General features: G+C 35.8%; 1 protein-coding gene across 1 annotated transcript; it reads right to left on the bottom strand.

Annotated features, from left to right (window-relative positions):
* Positions 1 to 1,132: 1,132 nt before the first annotated feature.
* LOC116168955 (ETS translocation variant 1) lies at positions 1,133 to 26,434 on the bottom strand. The gene is made up of 10 exons (XM_031484976.1): positions 26,301 to 26,434; positions 17,086 to 17,164; positions 16,906 to 16,947; positions 16,442 to 16,519; positions 10,312 to 10,465; positions 10,144 to 10,268; positions 2,004 to 2,102; positions 1,748 to 1,938; positions 1,597 to 1,705; positions 1,133 to 1,547 (listed from the first exon to the last, which is right to left on the bottom strand). The coding sequence occupies exons 1-10, from the start codon at positions 26,349 to 26,351 to the stop codon at positions 1,297 to 1,299; spliced, it is 1,179 nt and encodes a 392-aa protein (XP_031340836.1). The 5' UTR covers positions 26,352 to 26,434; the 3' UTR covers positions 1,133 to 1,296.
* Positions 26,435 to 27,631: the final 1,197 nt, after the last annotated feature.

A 27,631-nucleotide genomic window follows, 5' to 3' on the forward strand; every position in this document is an offset into this window, starting at 1 on the left:
CCATTGAAATGGTGTGGGCTCAAGTTAAACATCATATCAAAATGAATAACAAAACATTTAAAATAAAGGACATGGAAGAATTAATAAAAATGGGTTATTCACAAGTTACGGTTCAAAATTGGCAACATTATGTCAATCACGTGAAAACTATCGAAGCTGGCATGTGGGCAGCAGATTATCTTCAAGATGATGTTGAAGAATTTATAATTCAAGTGTCGCAGTCATCTTCCGATGAATTTCAATTCGATTCCAGTGACTAATATGTATACTGTACATTTGTAAATTTTTGGGGACTTAATAAATACAAGCTGTTCTCGGCCACATTTGACAAACAATTACAACTTGTTATTAATTTACCTTTTTGACTTCTGAGGTTAGGTTAAAAAGTAATAAATAGTGTCTAAACTACCGTTTTACGGTGCAGTAATCGATCCTATAATAAGTTTGGCAAGCATGTACTGTTTCTCCATAAGCCCCATACTGCATACTAAGGTGCGAATGGTCTATAGTATTCATTGTTCCATTACTATAGAATAGAAGCGCGCTCCTTACTTTACCATTTACGATGTTATGTATGAAGGTATTGTGGCAACAGCGTTTAAGCTTCACATGCGCCCCCTATCGCTTAGTATATAACAGAAAGTTTAGAATGTTTCTTCCTACTTCGTCTCAAGTATTCAACGTTGTATATTTACCCAAGTAAGTCATTCTCCATTTTGTTTTATATAATAAATGTTTTATAAACCGAGTGTTATGCATACATAAAGCGTACGTATAAACGAACGCGCTATATTTTGGTGACCCCGACGTGATTTTCGGATAGACTAAGTCAAATTTTGCCTCCGCCATGAGAACCACAATTCTACCCGGTTTGGGCAGAAAGCTGGTAACGTTAGGGACAATCGCCACAGTATGATGATACTGCCGGAGCAAGTTATATTTAAGCAGTTAACAGAATTGCAATAATTTACGTTGAGCTTGATAGGCCAATCTTATAGTCGTCTTATGTTTAGCTAGTGGAACTTTCTGATATTGCAGCCGTTCAAAATACATGGAGAATCCATGTATGTGACATTTTGTAGTACCTATGTGAGACACTTAAAAACCTACTAACAAGAATTTATTGTGTTGAAAGCAACGATGTGTTATCATATACAAAACAGTATTCACTTAACAGAAAAACAATAGTATAGGTGGAATTTAGTTACAAGTAACAAAATGTATAAAAAGACAACATACAATAACTGTTGAAACTTTTTGGAATGTGCCTAACAATGTTAATTAATGTAAACTATTTTACGGGTATTTGCTTTGTTTTGTGTCTTGTAGGTAAGGGTGCAAGTGTTGATAAGGGTGTGCGTGCGCAATACCACAGTTATACAAATTGAGCATATCTGCATAAGCTAAATGATGTGAATCACTCTTGGGATTAATAGTTTCCAACTTTGAAGTTATCTGCGTCCTTAGATTGTTTTCTGAATGGGACCCATACGCCATATTGAAAAGGGCATCTGGGTCACACACAAATTTGTAAACATACCGTTCACCTGAAAATCGCACTGTAGTGGGTCAAAGAAGAAGCTAACGCGTGTTTACCTGCAACTTTCTGCATGATTCCTTTTTCGTAATAGTAACGAAGCGATCGGCTTAATTTATCGTAATTCATAGCGGGTCGATTTTTTTGCGCGCCCCATCGTCTTGCAACCTAAAATTTAACTTAGCCAAACTACAGTAAAGCTAAACATACCTCTTCGGGTTCGATTAGTTTAAATTCCATTCCTCTGCCTGTCCACGCTATACAACCGGCACTTGCATCGGGAGTGTCCAAAAGTGCTACTAAGAACTGCCATAGTTGCAAGGATCCTCTTCGTCCATTAGAAGTTTGTAAACGATTATCTATCGATTCTCTTTTTTCCTCATTTGTCCTTTCAAAGTGAACTAGCAAAAAAGTTCAAGTGTTAGATGCGTGGTATGCCCTAAAATGAAAGAAGTGTATTTATTACCTGTCTGATTTAGGGTTAAAGTCTGCATCCAGCAACTTTTATTCGCATGCGGTAATATTTTATTTCGCTCGTAGGTCGCTCTGCCATAATTAGAATTACCTAAAAAAAGAAGAAACAATTACAGTTAGGAATTTTTCTTTCTTATAATAATGTTTAATATGTGTTCCGAAGTAAAACGAAGATGGATTGGTATGCTTGCTGTTGTTTATTTACATTTTATTAGCAATTACAGTGTATTAGAAGTTATCATTGTGGCGGTACCGTGCAAGGCTTTTGTGTGCCCGAGTACTGCAGTCCTTGTCGAGGTTTGGTCAGTCGAATTTTTCTTTGATCAGTCTGGTGGAAGTTCCTGTACTACCTGGTATGGGTGTGACAACGGAGGCCACCAAGCGTGGACTGCGAATTTTCTCCATTTCAGTATGTAGGTGTTCGTAATGTTTGGCGCTAATTATTTTATGTCATCTGCTCCGTACTTTTGTTCTGCGAGAATCAGTTTTTCGAGGAGAACGCAATGGATTTTCTTTGCATTGCTTGGTATTGCTGGAGATCATACCGCCTAGGGTGAACTCGTAGACGTTATCACGTTGGTGGTGGCTGCTAGTAGGACCTCGTGTTTTGGGTGCATCAGTTATAGTCCAGGGAATAGAGGGTTTTAACTTGCAAAATGAGAAGTAGTTCCAATTTCTTTTGCATGTCATAGACAGTCATCTGTTGGTTAAGAATCTAAGTTTTCGACCTCCCACCTCTTGTGCTTCCCCCGTATCACCCCCAAAACCACTGAAATTTGGTTGGTTTCTTAGTTTTTCAATCATGTCTTTTTAATGGTTCACTTTAGAAAAAAATATTGTTATCAGAAATTGTAGACCATAAAATTCTACAGAACTTTGATATACACTACTTTTTTGTGAAATGTTTATTAAAAAAGATATAGAGCTTGAGAGTTGGTTATATTTTTAAGAATTCTGAAATTTCTATGTAGATGTTTTAACCAAATTTCATACTTTATCTCTATAATTAAGAGTTTTATGAGAAAATATCTTGAATTTATTGTGGTATAAATCCCTCTACCCTGCACCCTTACCAATGGGGATGCATAATAATGCAACTTTCTACCCTTGCTAGTGGGGATAATTGAATCCCTGCGAGATTGTAGCGCTTTCTAATTATACTTTTAAAATTAAAAAATTGTTTCACTTCAGTTCAGTTTCACCTCCCCTCCCCCCTCCCCCGCGCGGTAGAAATAGATATTAAACGCTCTTGTGGCGATTGTGAAGTTAGTCAGAGAGTACAACGCTTATTACATATTATGTGTTCTATTCCTCTTTAAATATCTATTCCTACCGCGGATGGGGGGAGGGGGGGGGATGAAGGATATAAGGATGAAGCTGAACTGAAGTGAGATAATTTTTTTGTTTCAAACGTATATTAGAAAGCCCTACAATCTCACAGTGATTCAAATATCCCCACTAGCAAGGGTTGAAAGTTGAATTATTATGCATCCCCTTTGGTAAGGGTGCAGCGTAGGGGGATTTATATCACGATAAGTTCAAGATATTTTCTCATAAAACTCTTAATTATAGAGATAAAGTATAAAATTTGGTTAAAACATCTACATAGAAATTTCAGAATTATTAAAAATATAAGCAACTCTGTAGCTCGATATCGTTTTTAATAAACATTTTTCAAAAAAGTAGTGTATAAAAGTTGTGTAGAATTGTATAGTCTACAATTTCTGATAAAAATATTTTTTTGTAAAATGAACCTATAAAAAGATATGATTGAAAAACTAAAAAACCAACCAAATTTCTTTGGTTTTAAGGGTGGTACGGGGGAAGCACAAGAGGTCGAAAACTTGTATTCTTAACCACCAGATATTCTTTCATGACATGCAAAAAAAATTGGAACTACTTCTCGTTTTGCAGGAAATGGTCCATTTTCAGTCCCTATTTCCTGGACTGGACTTCTCAGCAAGAAGTTTAAAAAGGGTTTCTACGTACTCCACGAAGTGTTCCTGATTCTGTGATGCGAGCAATATGCCATCGATGTATACATGAGCAAAATGTAATTTTAACAGTTGAAAAGTAAAATGGTTAGTCCTCTTATCATAAAAGGCCACAGACGCAGAAGGTGCCGAAAATCAGCACATCAAAGAATTCGATAATTTAAAAAAAACAAATGTACTAAAATTATCCGACGCCGTTAAATCAATACATCCAGCAGCAGCACCGAATAAAATCTTACTTTTACGACCACGTTTGACTCGAAACGTTTAAATAGAAATATAGGACAAGTGAAACATCTTCAAATAATTTGCCGTTCCCCGACTTATGAGTGGCAACTGTAATGTTTTGAAATAGAAAAGATCAAAAAGAAAAACAAATTACTGTCCCGATAAGTTAGGAGCAATGTAGTGGTTGTGTTATTACGGATTACGCCCGTAAGGCAATCGAGAAAAAGGGAGAATTTGATTGTGAAAGATTTCCCACTTCACATTCAGGGGTCCCAGTTTTTTTTTTTTGCAAAATGTACACTATTTTCTGAAACTCTTTTCCTCACACAATACAAGAAGAATTAGTCTATGAAAATTAGCCTAAAAATTGTCGATCAGACTGAATAATTCGTGTAGTTTTGAAAGTTGGTATAATTATTCTTTGAGGTGTAAACATGAACATACTGAAAGTCGTCGAGGATGAATGGTGAGCTGGCGGCGGAAGAGGGGAGAAGAGGTCCCTTTTTTCAGTTTTTCTCTCGAAAATTATTAATAATATCTTTTTAATTACTTGTACATTAATTAGCTACATTAAATTTTATACAAATTTACTCAACGTCTGTTAGATAAAATGCAGGGCTGACAAAATCGAAACACGAATAACTGCCTGCAATTTAAAAAGCTGCAGACAATCCAGTGGTTGCTGTTGTTGGAGAATGTGTTGGACTTGTAGTAATTCTAATGGCCCTAACTCCACCAGCAAAATATATTTTGCCAATACTGAAAGGCGGAAAATGGAAACCAAGATATTTTCTTCCTAAGATCTTAAAAAAAACTGGTATTGTTCAACTTTACTTCTTCACAGTTTCAGTGGTTGTGATACGACCTCGACCATTTTTTAGAAGGGAAAAGCATAATTTCTCAAGCTTTTTAAGCAAAATTCATTGATAAAGGATATAGCAACTGTCTTTTAATTAATGATCTAAAATCAGCTCCAGGCGATATAGCAAAAGCTTCATAAAAGTACCAATCCCATGACCAATTCCAAACCTAATTTATCTTTCCTCCCTTCTACCAAAGGGTCAGCGAAATATCAGACCTATAAAGTATTCCAACAAGTTCAGGAATGGCTTGAGAATCAACTACCCCTGAAATTGGTACTAATTGTATTTTATTTTCAGCTTAGATACTGTATACTGCTTCAAGTATTGATCCCACAGTAAAAACGTGTAGGCTTAATTTGTAAAAATTTAATATAAATAATTAATGTAGAAGTAATTATAAGAATAATTTGCGAAATACAAGCAGAAAACTGAAAAAAGGGACCTTTCACCCTACACGAATTATTCGGTTTTGGCGTGTTAATTAAGTACTCGTACTTGTACAAACTTTAAAGGGCGAATATTTGGCTAATTTTAAGATAAAAGGTTCGTATAAATATGGGTCCGCAACGGCTTGTTTCTTAGATAGGTACAGGGCGTTCAAAAAAACTACTTTATTTGATTTTTTGATTATTTGTTAAGTAACATGTAATTATTTTCATTGTTTTGTTACCTCAAATAGATTTTGTTTCCTTTTTTTTTAAATTCATCACAGACTACTTGATTAAAATATAAAAACCGTTGATATAGCAGGTATTCAACCTTATGTTATGATAGCTCGTTGAAAAGAGAATTAAAAAATCTATCAAGTAATCTAAAAATCCAATGTGGCGCCTATTTAACTTTAGGATGTTGGTAGATGTTCCTCAAAAGTAGCCATCTTGTATTTTTTTGACTTCAATCCTAAATTAAGTGTATCAAAGACAGTAACAGTATATCAAACTTTTTTTTATATCTCTTATACTTTCGATGATATAAGACATTCAAGCAAGGAAATTACTACTTAATTTTAGTTTTTTTGAATTTACGTCGAACCTATGGGACTTTTTGAATTTCCACAAGGAAATTTTAAATAATCATCTAGAACTGAAAAATATAGTCCATTAACCAATTCTCAATCTTTAATAATAAGAAAGTTACCCATGCAATCTCACGCGATCAGTGATACACTGTATTGATGATGAGAAACTCAAAATATTAACTTAGTTTTTTGTTTAATGTTAGAGGGCGCCACATACAATGTTGTTCCTGAATTTAATAAATCATAATTTTGAGTTCCTCGTCGTCGATATACCCAGTATCTCGAATTTCATCCAACTGCAACTTGAATTTATGGCGGGCGACGTACTTTCACGAACACGGACGCTTTGGCTCTGGACCCTGCTCTGGACACTTCAGATCTGAGGCATGTCGGATTTTAGATATCTGGGCACGTGAACATTACGGCTACACGACATCTCCGCTCTTGGCCAACTCGGCTCTGGAACGTTTCGGCTTTGGAACATTTTTTGATCCGGGCATTTCGGATTCGACACAGCTTGGCTCGAGACTAAAGACCAATTGAATATTTTGCATTGAACAGCGAAGAAGACCACAATAAATGTATCCCTATAACATGGACTTACACAAAATTTAGTAAATTTTGATTGCGTATAGCTTCCGTACATGCGTGAAATTGGCACGCACTGTGCACCACGCAGTCTGTAGCTGGCTTTAAACGCTTTCTAATATTCTAATATTTTTCTATTTCGTACAATGATTTTTTTAGTTTCTAGAACCTGTTACAAAAATAATTGGAGAAATTGTAATTTTGCACTATTTTTAAAAGGTCCATGTACGTAGACTCTGAAACTGTAAAAAGTCCTTCTACGCAAGAGTTTCATATTTTTATTATACAGGGTCATTCTTGACGAGCGTCAGTTAGAAAGATATGGAAAACCTTTGAAAATGAAAATAAACTGATAAGCCCTTTAAGGGTTTTGGCACATGATGAATTGAACTAAAATATTTTCAAAATGGCGCCACTTCCGGAAACACCGGAAGTAGCCATCAACTTTGTTATTTTAAATAGGGACCCCCTATTTTTTCTACATTTTCGGATTCTACGTCGAATTTGGAGTACAACGATACCCCATAGTTGACCCTTTGCTCCAAGGGCTTCGCCGATATTCAAGTTTTTGTGTCAAAAATTGAATTTGAAGGGATAACTTTAAAAATTTATTATTCGAAAACGGTGAGAGATATTGCAAAATAGTTTTCAATGCTTTATTAAGGAAAGATCGAATTTTCTTATGGTATGCGTAAGAGTCTAAAAAAGTAAGACTACGTTACTTTTTTAAAGCTCTCAACTTTTAAACTTTTAAATATCCGTAACTCCATTTTTTCAAATGGCACCCCCCATTTTGTTCTTCACCCTTGTTTTCCTTTTTCCCAGACCTTTAATTTGATGCAAAATGTCAAAAGCTGCTCCAAACGGTTTCCGAGATATTCCATGTTTTAGTTACTTCTTGTCGAAAGTTGATAAAAAAATTAAGTCGCTTGATGTTATTCTTTTGTTTTTATTATGATAATGTTTAAACGTCAAATTTTCGCTGCTTGACCTTATACTTCTCAATTTCTCGTTGGATATCATTGAGCGATGCAGTTGGATTTGCAGCAAAATACGCCAGTACAGCTGTTATTTCTTGTCCTTCAGAGTCTACCGCAGGCTTCCTTTTTTGTATTTTTGTTTGAAAGATACCGTTATTCCTGAAATTGTGTAGCAATTTGCGAATTGTAGCCCCTGTGGGTTGCGCCTTGTCAGGGTATCTTTCGGAAAAAAGACGACAAGTCCTGGCAGCTATTCGATTACATTCACCGTGTATTAATATTAAATTCAAAAAATCTTCATTAGTGTAACCCAAACGAGCCATTATTGACGAGAAGTATAAGTTCAAGCAACAAAAATTTGACGTTTAAACATTATCATAATAAAAACAAAAGAATAACATCAAGCGATTTAATTTTTTTATCAACTTTCCACAAGAAGTAACTAAAACATGGAATATCTCGGAAACCGTTTGAAGCAGCTTTTGAAATGTTGCATCAAATTAAAGGTCTGGGAAAAGGAAAACAAGGGTGAAGAACAAAATGGGGGGTGCCAATTGAAAAAATGGAGTTACGGATATTTAAAAGTTTAAAAGTTGAGAGCTTTGAAAAAGTGACGTAGTCTCACTTTTTTACACTCTTACGCATACCATAAGAAAATTCGATCTTTCCTTAATAAAACATTGAAAACTATTTTGCAATATCTCTCACCGTTTTCGAATAATAAATTTTTAAAGTTATCCCTGCAAATTCAATTTTTGACACAAAAACTTGAATATCGGCGAAGCCCTTGGAGCAAAGGGTCCCTATTTAAAATAACAAAGTTGATGGCTACTTCCGGTATTTCCGGAAGTGGCGCCATTTTGAAAATATTTTAGTTCAATTCATCATGTGCCAAAACCCTTCAAGGGCTTATCAGTTTATTTTCATTTTCAAAGGTTTTCCATATCTTTCTAACTGACGCTCGTCAAGAATGACCCTGTATACATTAAGCTTTATACACAGAGGATTGTAGAAGCTTTATTTTCGCCCCTACGCGGGGTACGTAGTTGATCTCTGAATTTGTAAATGCTCCCTCTGGGAGACCGTTATTAGCATAATTTTTTTAGCGTAGTTCTAGTCTGTTGCAAAGATCATAGTAACGTAACCATTTTACCGCTATATCTGGAGAATAGATGTCCCCTAGCTTCTAAATTTCTAAACGCACTCTTTGCAGTTGGTTTTTTGTACCTAAGTATAGTTTTTCCATCCTATTACAAAGGAACATTGAGTAATTACTTCACTCAACGAAATTTTCGTGTTTTATTAAATGGCAGAAGCTTTTTTTGTTTTTACTCATTCTTGTTAGAAATATAATTTAACTATAATTATCATTTAACCCCTTAGCATTTAAATCTACAAATTCTATTTTTGCAGAAGTGTCCTTTATTTTTAGTTTGATTTGTTTTTGTCTTAATTATGAAAGTCGTAAAGCCATTTATCGTAATTTGTACTCCTTTGTAAATATATAGTCATTTTGGTTTCGCTTATACACCCCTTTTGTGTGATAAAATAGTAATTGATATGAGTTAGCTACTAAATATTTCAATGGTTTTGATCTAAATGCCAATCACAAACTAAATTCGATGACACTAATTACAATGCTTCAAGAAGTGAAAATGTGGCGTAAATAATTAATGATTAGAGATATAATTACAACCGCAACGCAATGTAGTTATTGTTAGTGTGCTGCGCATTAGTATTACATCTCTCTATTTTGATGGAACATTTCCAAACTGAATCCAAAATTAGCACGTTTAGGGAGTACTTATAAAAACGAATATGTTTCTTTAAGCCCATCCCTTTCAGCAAACGAAAGGGATTTAATTATAAATGCTTCTATGAACTAATAAATACAGCACTTGTTTACGTTTAAAACCGCATGTATAATATTAACTAAGTGTCGATTAATTCTCGCTCAAAGTACAAACAAACTACATCAACGATAATACCGTATTCACCAATGAAGGGTTAATATTAAATGGGGCTGCATGATGTGCCTTTCAGCGCTGACCCGGCGGATTATAGTAACGAATTAAGAGTTAGTCACTTTTAACGGGGATGAGTATCAGCGTAAATAAGTAGGTTCATTTTACGAAACGTGCGTAGACAAAAATCAAAATTAATTTCCGCTCCGAAGAAAAAAATTGTCACTCGCGCCACCAAAAACGTGATCTAATTTTGAATGACATTTCTTACAAAATCAAAATTGATTCTTCTTCGATTAAAAGCTGCAGTGCACGTCTGGTGCGGATAAACATATTATTATACAGAATGTTATGCAAATATCCTTTCAATGTTTGCTACTCGATCTTGCTTTTTTTAGCGGAATAAAAATGAAGTACAACGTGGGGTGTTAAAATTAGATTTGACGTTTATAAATTGAAATTTAAATATGTCTGTCGACTGTGCGGCGTCGACTTACCGTCAAAATCCTTGTCGTTTGGTTCTTGCTTTATAGGTATGTGTGCTCCCAACTGATCCGGAATGCTTTGCAAATGTCCCGAGTATTGTGGTCCTTCTCCCACTGTCCTCGAGGTTAATGTACACCTAATACTTTGATTAGAATTGGCTTACTGTTTAGCTCACTCACCTGGATATGTTATTGGCGTAAAAGTGACTTGCAGACTGAAAATTTCCGGGGCAAAAGTTATCAAAGGATTCAATTGGTGGGTAAGAAGTTGAGCCATGGTAAGCTTTGGTTAAATTTGACGAGATCTCAGACATCGAATTCTCTGGCTTTACATCTGCAATAAATACGATTAATGACACAACTTTCCCGTAAAATAACGGTTAAGGGATGAAGTAAAACATTTATTGTTTGTTTAAGATTGTCAATGTGTAGGTGGGTTACAAAGCTGAACGATTGACGATAGTAATCGCGAACATGCTGGGTGCAGAGATCACCTGTCAGCGGTTCTTTTAGAACGTAAACATCCATTTCGTATTTGTATATTCTGAACTTGCGACACCGCGGGGTTGCCCTCTTTATGTAACCGTTTCTACCTCGAATTTTACCCCTCAACGATTAAAAGGAAATTTTATCTAGTTACGGCGGAGTTTTTATAAAGTTTATAAGGCAAAAGATACAATTTTCTACGGGACACTTTTTAATCTAATGTTATTTAGCAGCAAGATTAATAATTATTAATTACAGGAGTACTAAATTAGACACCGCAAGTACTGTCAAATTTCCGCATTGAAGAAGAAACGTTTTGAAAGGTTAAATCATTTTTATTTGCTGATTTCGTTGTAAACCTGCTTATAATTAGAACTGACTACTTCAAGCAATCGATTTTGATTGAACTATTAATTAACGAAGAACACTCACTCAACCCAATTAACATTTGGGCAATAAATGTCTGGTACCAATAACATTTTAAACAATATGCAGGGTGTGAAGATTTTAGAATTATAAACAAAATTGAAACACTGAAACAAAAATTTCAAAAGTTATGGAATAAATCAGCTGCCAGTTTATTAGAAAAAGCATTTAATATTGGTAATTGAACAAAATTGTATGCAGAACTAGTACGAGGTTTCAGAAATTATGGATAATGTTAATCAATGATATTAGAACATTAGGCGAACCATTCAAACTAATTCAAGTTAACCATTAACCATTGTTTGTGAAACCGGAATAGGTCCACGAAGTTAGTTGAGACACCGTAAAGTTCAATTTTTAACTGCAGGTCATTTTTGTCTCTTCCATTCAGTACCATTTTGTAACCATCCGAGAGGTAAGCTCGTGTCCGATTTTTCTATATACTCGAGATCCTCTTTATGAGAAAAATTCTGATTCTTAGAAACCACAATATCAAAAAATCACCAAAGATCCCTTGAAATCCCGATCGGTTTTAGAAATTCGCATTACGTTTTAATGCGCAGTTTTCCGCATTCTAATTGCACCAGGTTTTCTAAGAAAACTGTATTGGTTGGATTAAAGTTAGGATTGTAAAATCATACATAGGTTTCCCCAACTATGCGATCAGTTAACGTAAATAATGTTACATTTCGCCGAAAGGATTATTTCCTTTCGCTTGTTTCTCTTGTATTTTATTTCATATTTGAATTATCTTATTTCATGATCCATGTAGTCCTTTTATACTGGTTTAGGGTAGTTGTAAAAAGTTAACTACAGCTGACAGTGAGGCCCGAATGAAGCCTTAAATTTTGGTTTTGTAAACTGACTATGTCAGTGCGGCCAAAATGTAGCGAAGGAACTTTAATTCTGTAAACCACAGACCATTGCAACCCTTATCACCACTTCGCGTTCCCATATCCAATTGGTCCTGAGTACTGCTACTTATCCGTTCGACGTAGTAGGGCGAAAATCAAAGGCGACGAAAAACGAACAGCTACCCCACCACACTCCTCCCTCACACTAACCGGGAAACATAAATTGGCTTACCAAGTCAAATAAATGTGGCCCAAAAGTTGGAGGGTCGGTGATGTCGTTGCGGGTGGTTCGGGACCGTGCCGAAGAGATGGTTCAAGTGGTGTAGAAAATGCTTAGTACGCATCCACCCAAATAAGTATCTGAAAACTTGGAACCATTGTCTACGTTCGAAGAAATCTAACACGGTTTCAGGCATCCACATGTTTAAGCTACGAAAAATCGGTTCTTAGTAATGGATTCCCTGAATAACGTACGCTTTCTAATTGCTAGGGAGAGCCTCCTCCGTGGCGCATTTATTGTCGTTGTGTGGATTGAATAAATAAGGGTTTATTACATAAAATCGCTGACGGAACGATTCATTCCACCTTCAAAGTTCTGCGATTGTAACCATCTGTTCCGGTATAGAAACCTTTAGAAGAAGTTGGTAAGTTCAGATGAACGTGAGAGGAATGATGTAATTTAGAGAAACTTGACAGGAATGTAAAATAAACGACCAATTGGTCACATGTGCGCAAAGGCCATCGACAAAAAAATGAAGGTAATCGACAGCTGACGGTGGCGGCAGTCAGCCAGAATCGTTTACGAAATAAGTTGTTAAATATCAGTCCTTTGCAACGTTTTGATTTTGAAAAAGGAGCTTGGGAAAGATATTCTCAAAAAACTTGCTAAGAACCTGGAAGAACATGGAGAAGACCTGGAGATAACTTAAAAGGGTGTCTGATGACCTTGACCTTTGACTGCATAGTCTGAAACAGTCAGTTACATTTTGCGTCCTACCATATAAATACATATTGCATTATTGTCGTTTGGAGTAAAATTCTCTTGAGTATCCATAATATAATCTCCATTCTTCCGCATATACATTGGAAAAAGAAGTATCTGTGAGAAGGAACGCGTGACGCGTGTAACCATGTTGTAATTTAGAGCTAGTGGATAGTGGTGGTTATACACTAACTCGTGGTGAGCATGGCGAATTGGTGAAGGCAAGGACGCAGTGAAAAACAAAACAGAAGACTGAGGTTCAGGAAAAATCATATTCTGCATTAAATAAATACCTGTCCTTCTTATTAGATCGTACGAATTGGGTTTGTAATTGAATAAACAAAAGTGTTCTGTGACAAAATGTGGAAAACATGTGACATTGCTTTGGCAGCTACTCGAAGTCGGTCTACCTTGGGGTTTTTGTTATTTCAATGGATTAAATGAATACATTTGTGGTTTTCCGCTCCAGATCTTAATTTAATTGTCTAGGGTTAAAGGCGGTTCTAAATTAATTTGAATTTACTCTGGAATATACTTATGAAGCTTACCCAATTGATGTACATGTACATACATTAATAATTTATGGCGTGGAGCATAAACAAAATTTGATTATGGTACTAAAGCAATAAAGGCGAAAAATGTACGTTGTTCTTAAGAAAGGGATATTGTAAAGAAAGGTAAAGAAGAAGGGTAAAGAAAGCGTTCGGGAGGTAGTCACGCATAAGTACCCATTGAGGAAAGATGTAAACATGTGCAACTAAAGCAATAAAGGCGAAAAATGTACGTTGTTCTTAAGAAAGGGATATTGTAAAGAAAGGTAAAGAAGAAGGGTAAAGAAAGCGTTCGGGAGGTAGTCACGCATAAGTACCCATTGAGGAAAGATGTAAACATGTGCAACTTAAGCAGGAAACTTACTTAGAAAAAAAGGTGCAATTTGGTCGTTCAATGAGTGGAGCGTTACTAAAAATGTACACAACTAACGAATTTGAATCGTAGAAGTGAAATGTGGTATGAAACCAGGTAGGAATACTGCAAAACTAATATATCAGTTATATTGGATAATTAAATTGAATACGTAATTTAATATCACTTTTGTTTATAATTCGTGAAACTTAGTTGTTTTTATTGCATCGAAATAGGGGCGTAAATGCCTGATGGGGACGTGGTCCGAGAACAGACTTAATTAAATTTAGCGTTGTCGAAATTATGTATTGTGCCTATAAAAACTTAACCCCTGTGAATTGTTTGTACTTTGAAATACAAGTAAGCTTGCTAATTACGCAAGCTGCTAGTAATAGTATTTTACATTATTAGCCAGGTAAGTGAGATTTTACTGGTGATAGGAGAAGTTGACTGGCGAGCCGTTAGGCGAGCCTGTCATCTCCTAGAGCCAGTAAAAACTATATATTACCTGCCGTATAATGTACAATATTTTATTTGTTACTCATTTGTAAACAATAGTAAACGTAAATATAATTAGTTCTTAAATTGATCTCGAAGAAATGTCTAAAATATCATGTTATCCATGTAACAGAGACTTCGCATTAATTCTGGCCAATGAAATTGCTAGATTACTAACTTGTAAAATTTTTACAGGTCAGCTGTCAGTTTTACAAGTCAGTAGCGTTTAAACATGACGTTTATCCGTTTGCGTTTTGTCTTGTTAATAAACGTTTACAACTGAGTAACAAATAAATTATATTAACTTAGCTGAAAGCATTAATTAATCCTCTTATAATTGTAAATTGACTCATATCTCTCATACTTCATGAATGCATTTGAGGGAAAGTTGCACTGGTTTGGTTTTATAATGTTTACTACACTAACAGTGAGGTCAAATATTGTCTTAAACGTTGCTTCTGTAAGAAGCAGACCTAGGCTGAACTACGCCTATTATAATAAATACATTATTATTATTACTCTGTCAGTGGGACCATCGAGCCTTCAACTTGGTTCTGTAAACCACTGTCCATTTCAATCCCTAATACCAGTCCGCGTCCTCGTAGTTATTGGGTTCTGAGTACTGTCTAATTTACTTTGTCTCTGTGCTATCTCAAATAAAAAAACTAGCAGATGACGACCCCTACTATAACATAAAATCCAACAAGCACAACTTAAAATCTAGAGTGCTAATACTATCATCTAGGAGGTCTGAGCCGAGAAGAAGGTAAGCGGTATAATAATCGGCGTATTTGTCATGTCTCATTTCTATTGGCAGCGTCAGATAACGTACTGCGACGCTGCAATGCAATGGAAACGATGACTATTTTATACAGATGTCTAAATTAATGTCATGAAATCGCCACACTTTTTTCAATTCAATCCAATTAATATACTTCAAAGTATAAATAACAATTTACGTTATAGTATCATTCACGCCCGAATAATTCTCTCTTAGACAAATGGCACTCGAAAAATATGCTCTCGGATAATTTACTCCCGAATAATTGGCAATAGAAGATTTCGCACAAGGATAATTTGCACTAGGATAATACGCACAGGCATTTCGCCAGGGTGACATTTCGATTTCTGGACAGATGTTGCTCCTAGACGTATTTGCCGGTCCAAACTGTTCACGCCATATCCACAATGCGAATTTTCCGAGAATGAATTTTTATAGTGCCAATGAACTCAATGTGGATTATCCTGGGACCGAAACGTCTACGGTGCGAATTATTCCTGTGCGAATTGTCCAAGCGCTGATTATCCGGGAGCAAATTTTTCTAGTACGATTTGTTCGGGTTTTCGGGTGCGAATTATCCGAGAGCGGGTGCGATCTGTCCGGCAGTGAAATGACCAGAGTGCGAAATATCATGGGAGGGAAATGTCAGGTTGCGAATTGTTAATCTTAACACAAAAATTTATTATTTTTCTTTGATATAAAATGTAAAAAGGAATGCAATCGTATCGACGTAACAAAGCTTAAAAGAAGATGATGACAAAATCCAGTAGCATCTTGGATTTTCGGAAAATCATTGTGCACAAATTAATACATTTCTTGGACCTGTTCCCGATTCCTGCGACTTTTTGTTTCTTCGCCTACCCTTTTTTGAAAGACAACCTTTATGGGCACATATACGATTGAAAATCTATTTCAGCAAGGAATCAGAAATGCTAGGAAAGAGGATTATAGTAAACTAATAGATTAATCCACTCTTGTAGCATAAATTGAAATATCTATATAACCAATTTGTTTTGAGAGTTGTTATGAACTAAGCTTCTCGTACTATTTTGCATGCCGATTTAATGAACAGTCGAATAAAGCACAATTGAGGTTTAGATTTAAATTGAGTTGACTACATTTGATATACATATAGCAATTTATAGAAATTCAATCAATGGCGAACACAAAAAATTAAGAACCCAGGTCCAGTAAATTTAAAATTTTTATTCTCGAGAAGACAAACACAGCTATTGACTTTGTAGGGGATGAACTAATCTGTAGATGATTAAAAATTCTATCCTCGGGGTTGATTGATATCGCTCACACTTTATGTTTGTAAAAGAAAATCCCCACGCCAAGTAATAAACGATTTTAGTCAAAAGAGAGAATGCTACATACCGCTGGTGTTATGTGCGGTCGTGGGGTAATCTGAATCTGGTACGTATTGTTCGTTTTCATCGGGTTCGCAGCTGTTACCTGCAAACAGAAAAATATCAATTTTTAATTGGCAGCGAACAATGTATTACAACTCTCGCTCAAAAAATAACGAAAAAACTTTAAAAGCGAAGGTAAGGGTGAATTTGAAAGGCGTACAGTTGAATTCTCCACGGAATAAGGTCCATCATTTAAGTTTGTGAATTATTGATAAGAGAACAACAGGTGAAAGCATTACATCATTATTAACGTGATGTTGGAAGTCTCTTTTTAACGTGACTGTTCAGCACAAGAGCGAGCGCGACATTAGCTGTAATTATTGACGTTTTGTGTAGGGTTTAATGTAGTTGGTGTATTTCGCACAATGAAGGGGGGTTTAAATGTTAGCATTTGGGATAATTAATAATACAATAAGCTGTAATACCTACCTTCTTGATGCCACGGCTCTCTCCAGTCAACTGGGAATGATCCTGTAACAGAATGTTTTTTCTACGTTATTTTTTCACTCGCACAAACATGCGTCCCATTACGTCTTACATCAACGACATTCGAAGGAAAATGTAGTTCAGTATGATAGAGTATAATCTAAAAGCACGACAATTACTTACCAGTGGGTGGCGAAGTCTTGTAGGGATCCGTGTGCTGGTGATTACAAGGGGACCCGATAGGGGCTCCGAACAAACAACCCTAAATAGAATTATTAATAAAGATTTCGTTGAAAATTAATTTTATAGTTAATGTCTAACTTCACATTCTGTCATTTTGTTTATCTAATAGACTATAGTGTTAATTAGATTTTTTCAAAGGGTTGTTGCTTCATAATTGGAATGTCAACAGAGGCTTGGAGGTCTGGTATCGAGTTTAATTGTCATTAGGTTAATTAGCGACTCATCTTTCCTTAAGTTATTAAAAGCAAAGGCTAAAGTGTAACTAATTTTGTGATGAATATGGTAAAATAAAACTGCCCATCATGCAAAAGAGTCGATACTTAAGAATGAAGACGCTAATAATGGTTGGTGGCAGATGAAATTCACTTGTTGAGGATTAAACCCGCCACTCTAAAAGTGGAGATTTGTACGTACCCAATTGTTGTTTTATAATCGAAGTGAAAAAATTAATTTTTCAAAACTTAGAAAGAGACCCTTTTCATACTTTAGTATTTACGAGTTTGTTGCCAAAGGGTTGCAAGCTAACCAATTACACTTTAGAAAGGTCGCGAATGCTAAAGCTTGAAAAGATTAGGTTGGTCGCTTCAAACAAAAGTAAACCATTCATCTCTCCCTAATTTTTGAAGAATTCACTATCTTATTTCGGTTTTTGAAAACAATTGACCGTTGTGTCATAGCCCTTTTTTTATTTCAAGATAAACCATACATTGTTCTCCGTTTCTGCAACCAATCATAATCCCAGAATTGATTTACAGCCTTAGCAATCGAAAAACAATTACCAAATATCTCCCAAAGATTGGGGTTGATGATATTACAATTAATTGATGAAAGTAGAAATACCAAAACACTTTAAATGTTTGTTCTTAGAAAACGAACTGAAGTGTTAAAATAATTTACTGGTGGCATGTACGTTCAATTTGCAATTCAAGGAAATGTCGGCAACAAAATGCTTGTTTTATTCAAAAATTACAAAAACGCCCACCTTCATTTATTAAACACAGGTCACCACGTCGCGTCGCCGTCGTTCACTTTTTTAAAGACAGTTGCACATTGTACATTGGCGTCGGATTACATTTTCTGCTTAATTTATTTCGGTAACTGTTCTTTAAATAGAAAAACAAAGAATGGTCCAAATGGGTCAGATCCGGAGACCAGGGAGGATATGGATTATCTGTACCGAGACTTATGATCCGTCTCTGGTGTGCGGTAAATTCGCAACGGAAGATTCGCTCTCGGAATATTCGGCCCCAAGAAAACTCGCCCCCAAGTAAATTCGCCCCCAACAAATTCGCCTCCGGAAGTATTTAAACTTTTTTCAACATTATCCCTTTTAAAAGTAATTACGTAGTTCTTCAATTTGTTATTGTATCATAGTCTAATGGAAATAATGTATTTTTGCCAAAGAAAACGTTTGAAGAGGAGCAAGCTACAACTTAAAGACAGTGCGTATCAAACCGCAAAATAATTGACGGTGCGATAATGAAATAAGTCATTGTGATACAAGATTTATTTCCTTTGGATGTCAAATCCTTTGCAGATCTTCCTTTCTTTATTCAACCTTACCTTAATTACCTATTCATATTTTAGTTAACAGGTATCTGAGTGCTATTATTCTACCCCCTTTATGTAGGTATACACATTTATTACAAACAAGTTAAAATTAAACAAAATTCATTTTATTAACTGCTGTCTCTGTTGCTTCCTTACTTCCGATGGTTAGTAAATCTAATGGAGTGAATCCTACGGGGGCGAAATTGCCGGGGGCGACTTTGTCGGGGGCGAATTTATTGGGGGGAATATTCAACATACTTTTTTGTCTGTTTTTATAAAATTATTTATTTGCTCAAATAATTTTTACATATACAGGGTGTTACATGACCAATGTAAAAAAAATTGGGTGATAGAGGGGATCAAGACAAGCACTTTTTTTCCAAATAAACCGAGGCACAGTGCGGCAAAGACCGCGCTTTGCGGCCAAAATTCCAAACTTTAAAGAAATGATTTGCAATTTCGTACCAGGGGGGTTTTGGGGTTGCTGATTACGAATCCGATGTCAGAATTACGAAATTCAAAATGGCGGACTCAATATGGCGTCGTCCTTTGCGAAATATTTGACTTTTTATAGAAATCATTTGCAATTTTGTACTAGTGGGTTTTCGGGTCTGCTGTTTACGAATCTGCTGTCAAAATTGCAAAAATCAAAATGGCGGATCCAATATGGTGGCGGATTATGCAAAAAATTTGACAGTTTTTCTACCTTCCAAAACTTTGTAATTTGTAGGGGTGCGCCGTTTCGAGGTAGGAATTTTCAGAATCGGATAGGGCATACTCGAAAACCTATTCAAAGACCCATCTTTGTAACTCTTATGGTTGCTGAGAAAAAAATTAAACACGAAATCCAAATTTCGCCACTTGTTTGGGGGTGGCTTGGAAACGAAACACGTTGGACCCTGCGTGTTGGACCCTCGGTTTATTTGGAAAAAGTGCTTGTCTTGATCCTCTCTATCACTAAATTTTTTTACATGCGGTCATGTAACACCCTGTATGTAATTTATTACATCATATCCAAGAAACTGAAATAGCTTTTGTTCTCCGTTATACTCTCAATAGAAGCTTGAAAAATGAAAAAAGTAGATAAACAAAAAAATACATTCATATATCTTATCTTAGCGGAAAGGCTGGGGGGGCAATATAGATATACCTACTAATTTCATGTTATTACCCAAACCGTTTATGAACTGCTGACTTGGGATGCGATAAATTAAGAGGCAGCACACACGTTCGTTTCGTTCCTCGCTACAGAAACTGTTCGCTTTCGGAATGTAATTACAAACGAGCCTTCATTTTTAGTGCATAATCCTTTAAAAAAATGACCTTTTTAGTTTAAGTTTGGTATGAATTGGTATGTTCTTTGTAACAACAATTATAAATGAATTTTTTTGGAGGTGTTTGCACTGTAACTTTTTGGTCCGATAGTTAATTAAAGCAGGCAAAATAAACTACACCGCGCAAGGGCATCCTTCATCGGCACCCCTTGCGCCCACCACTCATTCCATGAAATTGTTTGATATGTTAAGTTTAAGTTAAGTTTTCTTTCTTTTCTTCCGCAATGCTTACATAGAAGTTGTTATTGCGAACCTTTAGCTCAGCGTTTCTCAACCTTTCACCATTCGCGACCCAATTATCAAAAATAATTATTACCGCGCCCCCCTGGTTATCACGTGGGAAATGTTTGCAACGTGTTTTTGAATTAAGACATGAAATCGCCATTTTTCTAGAAGAAGAAAACCGACCGGAAGCCGAGAAGTTTCGAGATGGCTTATTTCTAATGAAATTGAGCTACTTGGTCGACATATTTGAGAAACTAAATACCTTGAACCTTCAGCTCCAAGGAGCAAATACACATATATTGGATACGAGTGATAAAATTAATGCTTTTTGTAGAAAATTGGAATTGTGGAGCAAACATTTGCAGCAAAAAAACCTGGAAATGTTTGCAAATGTAAACGAATTTATTAAAAATTACGAGGTTGAAGAACAACAGGTGAAAGTTGTCTTTATTACCATTGAAAATCATTTAGCGATGCTGACCAAAAATTTTAAAAAATATTTTCTTGCTGACGAAAAATTAATACTTAGTTACGAGTGGGTTAGGAATCCGTTTCAAGTTACTCCCGAAGCGCTCTCAATGGCAGAAGAAGAACTCTTCATAGACTTGACGGCAAACGCCGAAATCAAAAAACAGTTTGATACTAAATCTCTTTTTGAATTTTGGGCAGGCGTGAGCGATGAGTTTTCGGCAGTAAAACCAGAGCGTTTCGTATACTATTACCATTTTCAACATCCTACCTTTGCGAAACAGGATTTTCTGCGGTGGCTGCTTTGAAGACCAAATATAGATCGCAGCTAAATATAGAAAAAGAACTCAGGGTGTCTATTTCAAATATTAAACCTTGTTTCGACAAGCTTTGTTCGGCAAAGCAGGCCCAAGGGAGTCACTAGTAATTATTGTTTTTTACACTTAATATTGTTAACTTTATTTGTAACTTAGTATTGATAAATTTAATATGAAGTACCTATTAATACAGTCCTGTTCATAAGAGTACCTACTATATCAGCGTTAATGTGTATTTTATTTTTAATTATGTCAGGATTTTGTTTTCTTTTCGTTTTAATAAATTATTTAATGTAGTTAGTGTTTTTTTTTTCTGATATGCTGCGCCCCCCCATTAATGTTTACACGCCCCCCTAGGGGGGCGCGCCCCACAGGTTGAGAAACGCTGCGTTTAGCTCTATATGTTTAGGTACAGCAGTATTTCTTGCAGAAGTCAAATAAAGCACATAACTTCAATGGTATTATAGTGATTATAACTGTAACTATAATATAGTCATATTTATTAAAATGTGCATGCACTCTATTGCAATTACAGGTAGGTACCCTTCAGTCTGCACGTACGTTTCGAAAATAGATCTTATTACCTACTCAAATTTTACTAATTTTGTATGATGTGTGTTAAACTAATAGATTCAACTAAAACCATTACTGTAGAAAGGCATTTAAAGTTTCTTTTTCCCTACACAATGAAATGATTCACGCGGTGTGGGTGAAATGTGTACAAAGCACCTTTTTTCTATTGACTATATAGGTGTTGTGTTACTATTGTTTGTTTTACCTTTGAATACCCCACGCGGTTGTATTTGTCGTCAAAAAGTCAATCCCATTAAATGATCGACAAAGCGCGTAAAATTCGAGTATAATACGAAGTCGTTACGCATTATAGGACGAAACTTTAATCATTACTCTAACGGCGCGGCGCGTCTCTTCCGAATACTGGCTCAAAACACACAAACTGTGAAATGAAATTGAATTATCTTTCCTTGAAATTGTCTTATTTCCTTATTAGACACCGCTATCGAGCAAATAAAGTTTGGTTTTAGTTTTTCGTCATTCCCTCAACTCGGTTTTGAATAAAGTTCAGATTTTCATGTTCCTGCTTTATCTGCATACCATCTTCCTATACTGCGTAGGTAACAACGATATTTCCTAAATTGTAGATATCAATTTAAATCAAACAATTTAACTCTATGAAAACCGATGGGACGCAATTTCAATTATTTGTCATCCCACCTTGTATGCTTAAATAGCATGTGGAACTAACAAATATGTGCCAGAAACGACACCACAAGTACTGCAACATTGCACAGTACATTGCGCATAATAATAGTAAATGTATGTTAACCTGACAGTAATTTCATCTTTGACTTCGGGTCGGCTGCGTGACGGAATTTTGTTTTTTTTTCTAGAGACGAAATTAACCACCTTTTGCAAAACGCGCGTCTTCGATGGGTAGTCGAGTCGAGCTAGGAGAAGGGCCTCAGAAATTGCGCACTATTTAGTGGAGGGCGTTTAGCGAAATCCATAATCCACCGAAATGTGAATTTCGGGTGAACGGGACGTCGGAAATTAGTACCGACAAATGGAACGTGGTTGCTTCGGACAAGATCTTATTGATATGATAGTGGAGTCAAAACTTTAAACGCGAATTTCGGGTGAACGCCTTAAAATTATAATATCGAGTGACACACCATCTTAAGGGCCAGAAAATTCTGTTTAGAGAAATTTGGATACCAATTCTGCTTATTGATTCATTCTAGAAAACCACAACAAGCACAGGATAATTAAAATTGACACATTTTACGTTTGTTATTCTTTGGAAACACCTACAGTTATATCTAGTATCTTCACACAATGATAACAGAACAAAAAGTGAAAAATTCATTTATTCTGTGTCGGTTTATGGTGTGGTATGGTTTTTTAAAATTGATTACTAAGCAGACCATCCAAGTATAATTTTGTGGGTATTTCTGTAAAGAGAATTTTATGGCTTTTAAAATGATGTCATTTGATGGAGCGCCTCGCTCTCTATCGGAATTTCTGGAATATTCGCAGCGATAAATATGAATTGCCGGATAAAGTGTCGACAATAGCTGCTTTCCCGATTTGGCCGCTAGAGAGACCTTTGAAAGTTTGTGTTCGTAATATAATGTGTGTGTAAAATGTAGGCTTATTAATTTATTTTGTTCAATATACATTAAATTCGGTTTCTGACGCCATACAACCGTTGTCATTCTACCCAAAACCCCTTAAAAGAATTGTAAAAGTAAGACTCGCAGTAAATTACTCATATTATATGCAGCAGGGAATTGGGCTGGAATTTAAACAACTTGGATTCTTTTATAACATAGCGGATTAAAGCCTTGAATTATATTTTTATTAACTGACTTTGATCATTACCAAATTGGTAATCCCTCAGAGGAATGAATTAACGCATATGGCTTGTCCCAGGCTCAAATTTTAAAAGAAATGACATAATCAAAACTTACCTACCTTAAGCTATAAAACTCCTAGGAGGAAACTCTCGAATTTCTTTGCTGTTAAGCATATTTTTGTGTTATAATTTATTAAATTATACTTAATAATATATACTTGAAATCAATATAGTATAGCACTCTGTAACATTGTGGATTTATTGAACATCATCGCTCTGCTTCTCACAGCATTTAACAGCAGCTAGCTAAAAGGCTAAACAAGTAGACAGTCTTTTATTTATTTATTGTTCCTCTCTTGTTCTGGACCCTCAACAGGCTTTGGCCCAATTATAGGGTGACCCGCATAGTGCTTTTTTAGAGGTGCCCTGCAGAAGGTCCTACTCCGGTATTTACCTTACGAATTAGGAAAACTGCAGGAAAACCTAATTCGGAGTAAGCGGCAGAATGCTCGAAACTGATCTAAGGAAATTCCCATCTCTGCCACAGATGAAAAATCCACCTCAACACAGATTCGAACACTCCACCTCCCGGATATGTAACCCAACGTTCTACCACTGAGCCCCAGTTGCACCAACAAAATTAAGCCTTGCTTAAAGTTAAGTCGAACTATGGCAACGATTATTAAGACAATTGTTGCTATGGTATTTAAGTTATGCTTAACTTTAAGGAATACTTAATTTTGACGGTAAAATTGGCTCTGAGCCACATAGACGGTCTTGTAAAAAGTAAAATAAACACAATAATTTATTAAAATACCGAACGCGATTCAACAGCAAGGCCCTCATCATCAGTGAACATTTGAACATTTGAACACTGCCACATGTTCGCTGTTTAAACGCGTTCAATATCTTAATATATTAATGTGGTTTATTGGTGTTTTGTTTTAGTTACAACGGCCACAGGGGTTCCAGTGGTTAATCTTATAGACAGTCTTGGTTTCCATAAGCCGTATCCACCCATACATAACATGAATTTACGTTGAAAATGGTGACAATAGAATATGCAATTTCAATTCCATCTCAAACATCACTCATTACTGTTTGATGTTCTACTTTAGGAAGTACTACCACGGAAAGATCCTTGTGGTAAGAGCATATTGTTATTTTCTGAGACGGTTGCCTGTAAATTGTAAAGGAAATCTCGCGCAAGATACTTTTGTGCTAAAAAACTCCATATATAATGTAATAATGGTTCGTGGTGTATCAAAAAGTAAAAAGTGAAATGACTTTGGTAAAATTATTATGCAATTTCGAGGATTTACATGCAATAAGTAGATTGTTCAACCTGGTTCAACCGGAAAAAAAAGGTAGCAACTAAACACTTACGCGAAGGACTCTTTTTTCCCAATTTTGGTGTCCAAATTGTTGCCCTAGGTGGTACTTTTCTACGAAGTTAGAGGCGCGTCACGCTTGTAGCTGTATGCTGGCGCTTTGAGTGAGGAAACCGGAACCAACGTGAGGTAAAATCGTGGAGTATACCAAAACTGTAAGTGAATTCTTTTTCTTTCTTTTATTTTCTTCCGTCGTAAATAGGTCTTGTCAAATCGAATCGTTGTTCGCTGATGATGACGGCTTTTTTGTACAGATTTGATTGTAAGGTTTCCATGAACGTATTGTAAAACATCTTATGTTTGTAGCGGCGAGTTCTTACGCCAGGCGCTTATGATTTCTCCTAATCGCTCGCTCGGTTTGCTTGATCACTCGATAGCTTCATGTTCATCGATTTAAAAGAGGACGGATAGACCGATTACGATGAAATTTTGCAAGTGGGTTCTGTAGCAAATTTGTAGATCGGAGTTTGTGAGTTAGCAAGGCATTCCAAAAAACAAGGAAGACCTTTTTGGCATCTACTTTAATAATGAACCGAAGTGAATGAAATTTAAAGTGGGTATAGGATTAATAGGCAATTCGTTAAATACCCCTAGAGGATAGCGGCCCGACTATGGGGCTCAGTGGTAGAGCGTTGGGCTACATAGCCTAAGGTCGGGTGTTCGAACCTGGGCACTTTCACACTTCAAAGAATTCGAAAATATGTGCAACTCCAATTTGACAATTAAAACATAACTGAAGCATTTTTATCTGCAATTATGGTACACTGAATTCATGACACAAGACACAAGAATCCAGTCCTTTTAAAGATTCAACCTCAATTCACTGCTGCATATAAATGAGTTTACCGATATCTTTTTTTCAAATTAAGTTAACGTAATTACTCAAACCTTACTTTCAGTGGAACTGATGCCCAACTCTAGTAAGCTAGGGAAAAATATCATCCTTGTATTATAGTTATAGTATTCATTAATCTTAGTAGTTATAAACAAAACGAAGGGGCTCTTTAGGGCGACTGACGATGACAAACAATCAAATGTGACGTTGTTTAGGTAGGTAGAATGAATTAAACAAACTAATTTACGAACATTTCAAAGTCAGCCCCTTTTTGTGGAGAATTCCCGTACTTACAACAGTAGTTGCGGTCGCAAAATGAATGTTGTTTTTATAACTATAAATGCAACAAGTAGGTACTAAAGTCTTCGCATCAAGACTTTACTTGCAAACGGTTACTGTGACGATTAACAAGTGGCTAACTACCCTATTAACATTTTAATTAAGACGTCAAAGAAATTTCCAACTACATATCATTATAAAAATATGTAAAAGGATTGATTCCTTAATAAATTATGTCGAATAAGGATGTACTGTATACACAAAGTTGTTACAATACAGCAACAATAGTTTGTAGCTGGCTAGTACCATGCAGACTGCTTTCAAAACAGATTAGGGTTGTCGTAAGCTAATTAAATGAATTGTCGGTTAATAATTACTTACAAAACGCGTATATTCAGGTGATGATGTCGGAACTTCTTGATCTTGATTCATACCTTGGTTATTAAATATAACAGGGCACCATAATTAATTTTTAAGTCAAGAATGATTTGTGGATGTCGACTTCTATAAATCACGCACATTAAGAAAAGTGCGGATGAAAATGATGGAGAACCCTCACGATCGGCCGGCGCGTAGTTAGCGACGCAAAGTGGCTTTTCCAACGTCGCGACGCCTATCCAGCAAAACCCGCCCATTACACAATGCTGAAAATTCATTTATAAATATAAATTTAATTGAACACTTACTATGTTCCTTTAATACTTATTACGGTGCTAAAGCAATTATGCAGGTATTTTGTCCCGCTATGTATAAAATGCAACAGCTTGACCTAAAACCCTTTTTTCAGTTCCGTGACAGTAATACAAATTTAGCTTAACTACAATCGACTAATACACATGAAATTTACATTATTTTATCAAATGAAGGCGTGGTTACATGTCATTGGTGGTAGACGACCCCCTGCAGCCCAATCGTACTTCCGGTTACCCTTTTAAAAGCGCATGTCCTCTCCTCTGTATTGTCATGCAATACGTGTACTTGTTTATGCAAAATCGTTTTATAATCTAAATAGGAAGCTGTAACCAATCAATTAGATCAAAGTGTGCACGGAATGTGAATAAGTAATTGATCAATACTCGTATGTGGAAAGGAATATCTCAATTCGAGGTAATAAACGAATCCTTTGAGAACGTTAAAATTTCATAAGGGATTATTAATATATATATCTTTGTTTATTTGATAAACACTCAAGAGGACAAAAGTTACAGTACGAGAGCACAAAGCAGAAGTTTACACATAAATAGTAGATCAAATACAAGTTGATCCCTAATGAGTTAAAAGTCAAGTATATACATAATTATGTATAGTGACCAGTGTTACCAAAAATGTTAAATACACTGGACTATTGTAGAGAGATATAGAATTAACACATGAATTTGCTATAGTTTCTTCTAGATACGTTGCAACAGAAGTTTCTCGCTGCTATTTGTACAACAGTTCTACAGTTATGATTGCCAAGCAGATATCACTTTTGCAGAATTAATTAGATGCTATGTCTTTATAGTTGCTTTATGATGAAATCAAAGATACCCTAGTTTGAACCGAATGACGGTATAGAACAGTTTCACGTCATCATCAGTAATTTTTTGCTAATGCAGGTCCCCTCCACGACTCTCTATCCTCTGTACTTCTCTTTACTCTTGCATATCCGCCTTCTCTCTCCTTCAGATCGTCCACTAATTTTCTTCTTCTTTCTCTCTTCCTTTCTCCCT

The sequence above is a fragment of the Photinus pyralis genome, unplaced genomic scaffold (genome assembly GCF_008802855.1).
Source record: "Photinus pyralis isolate 1611_PpyrPB1 unplaced genomic scaffold, Ppyr1.3 Ppyr1.4_LG4, whole genome shotgun sequence".
In the NCBI taxonomy this organism is placed as follows: domain Eukaryota; kingdom Metazoa; phylum Arthropoda; class Insecta; order Coleoptera; family Lampyridae; genus Photinus; species Photinus pyralis.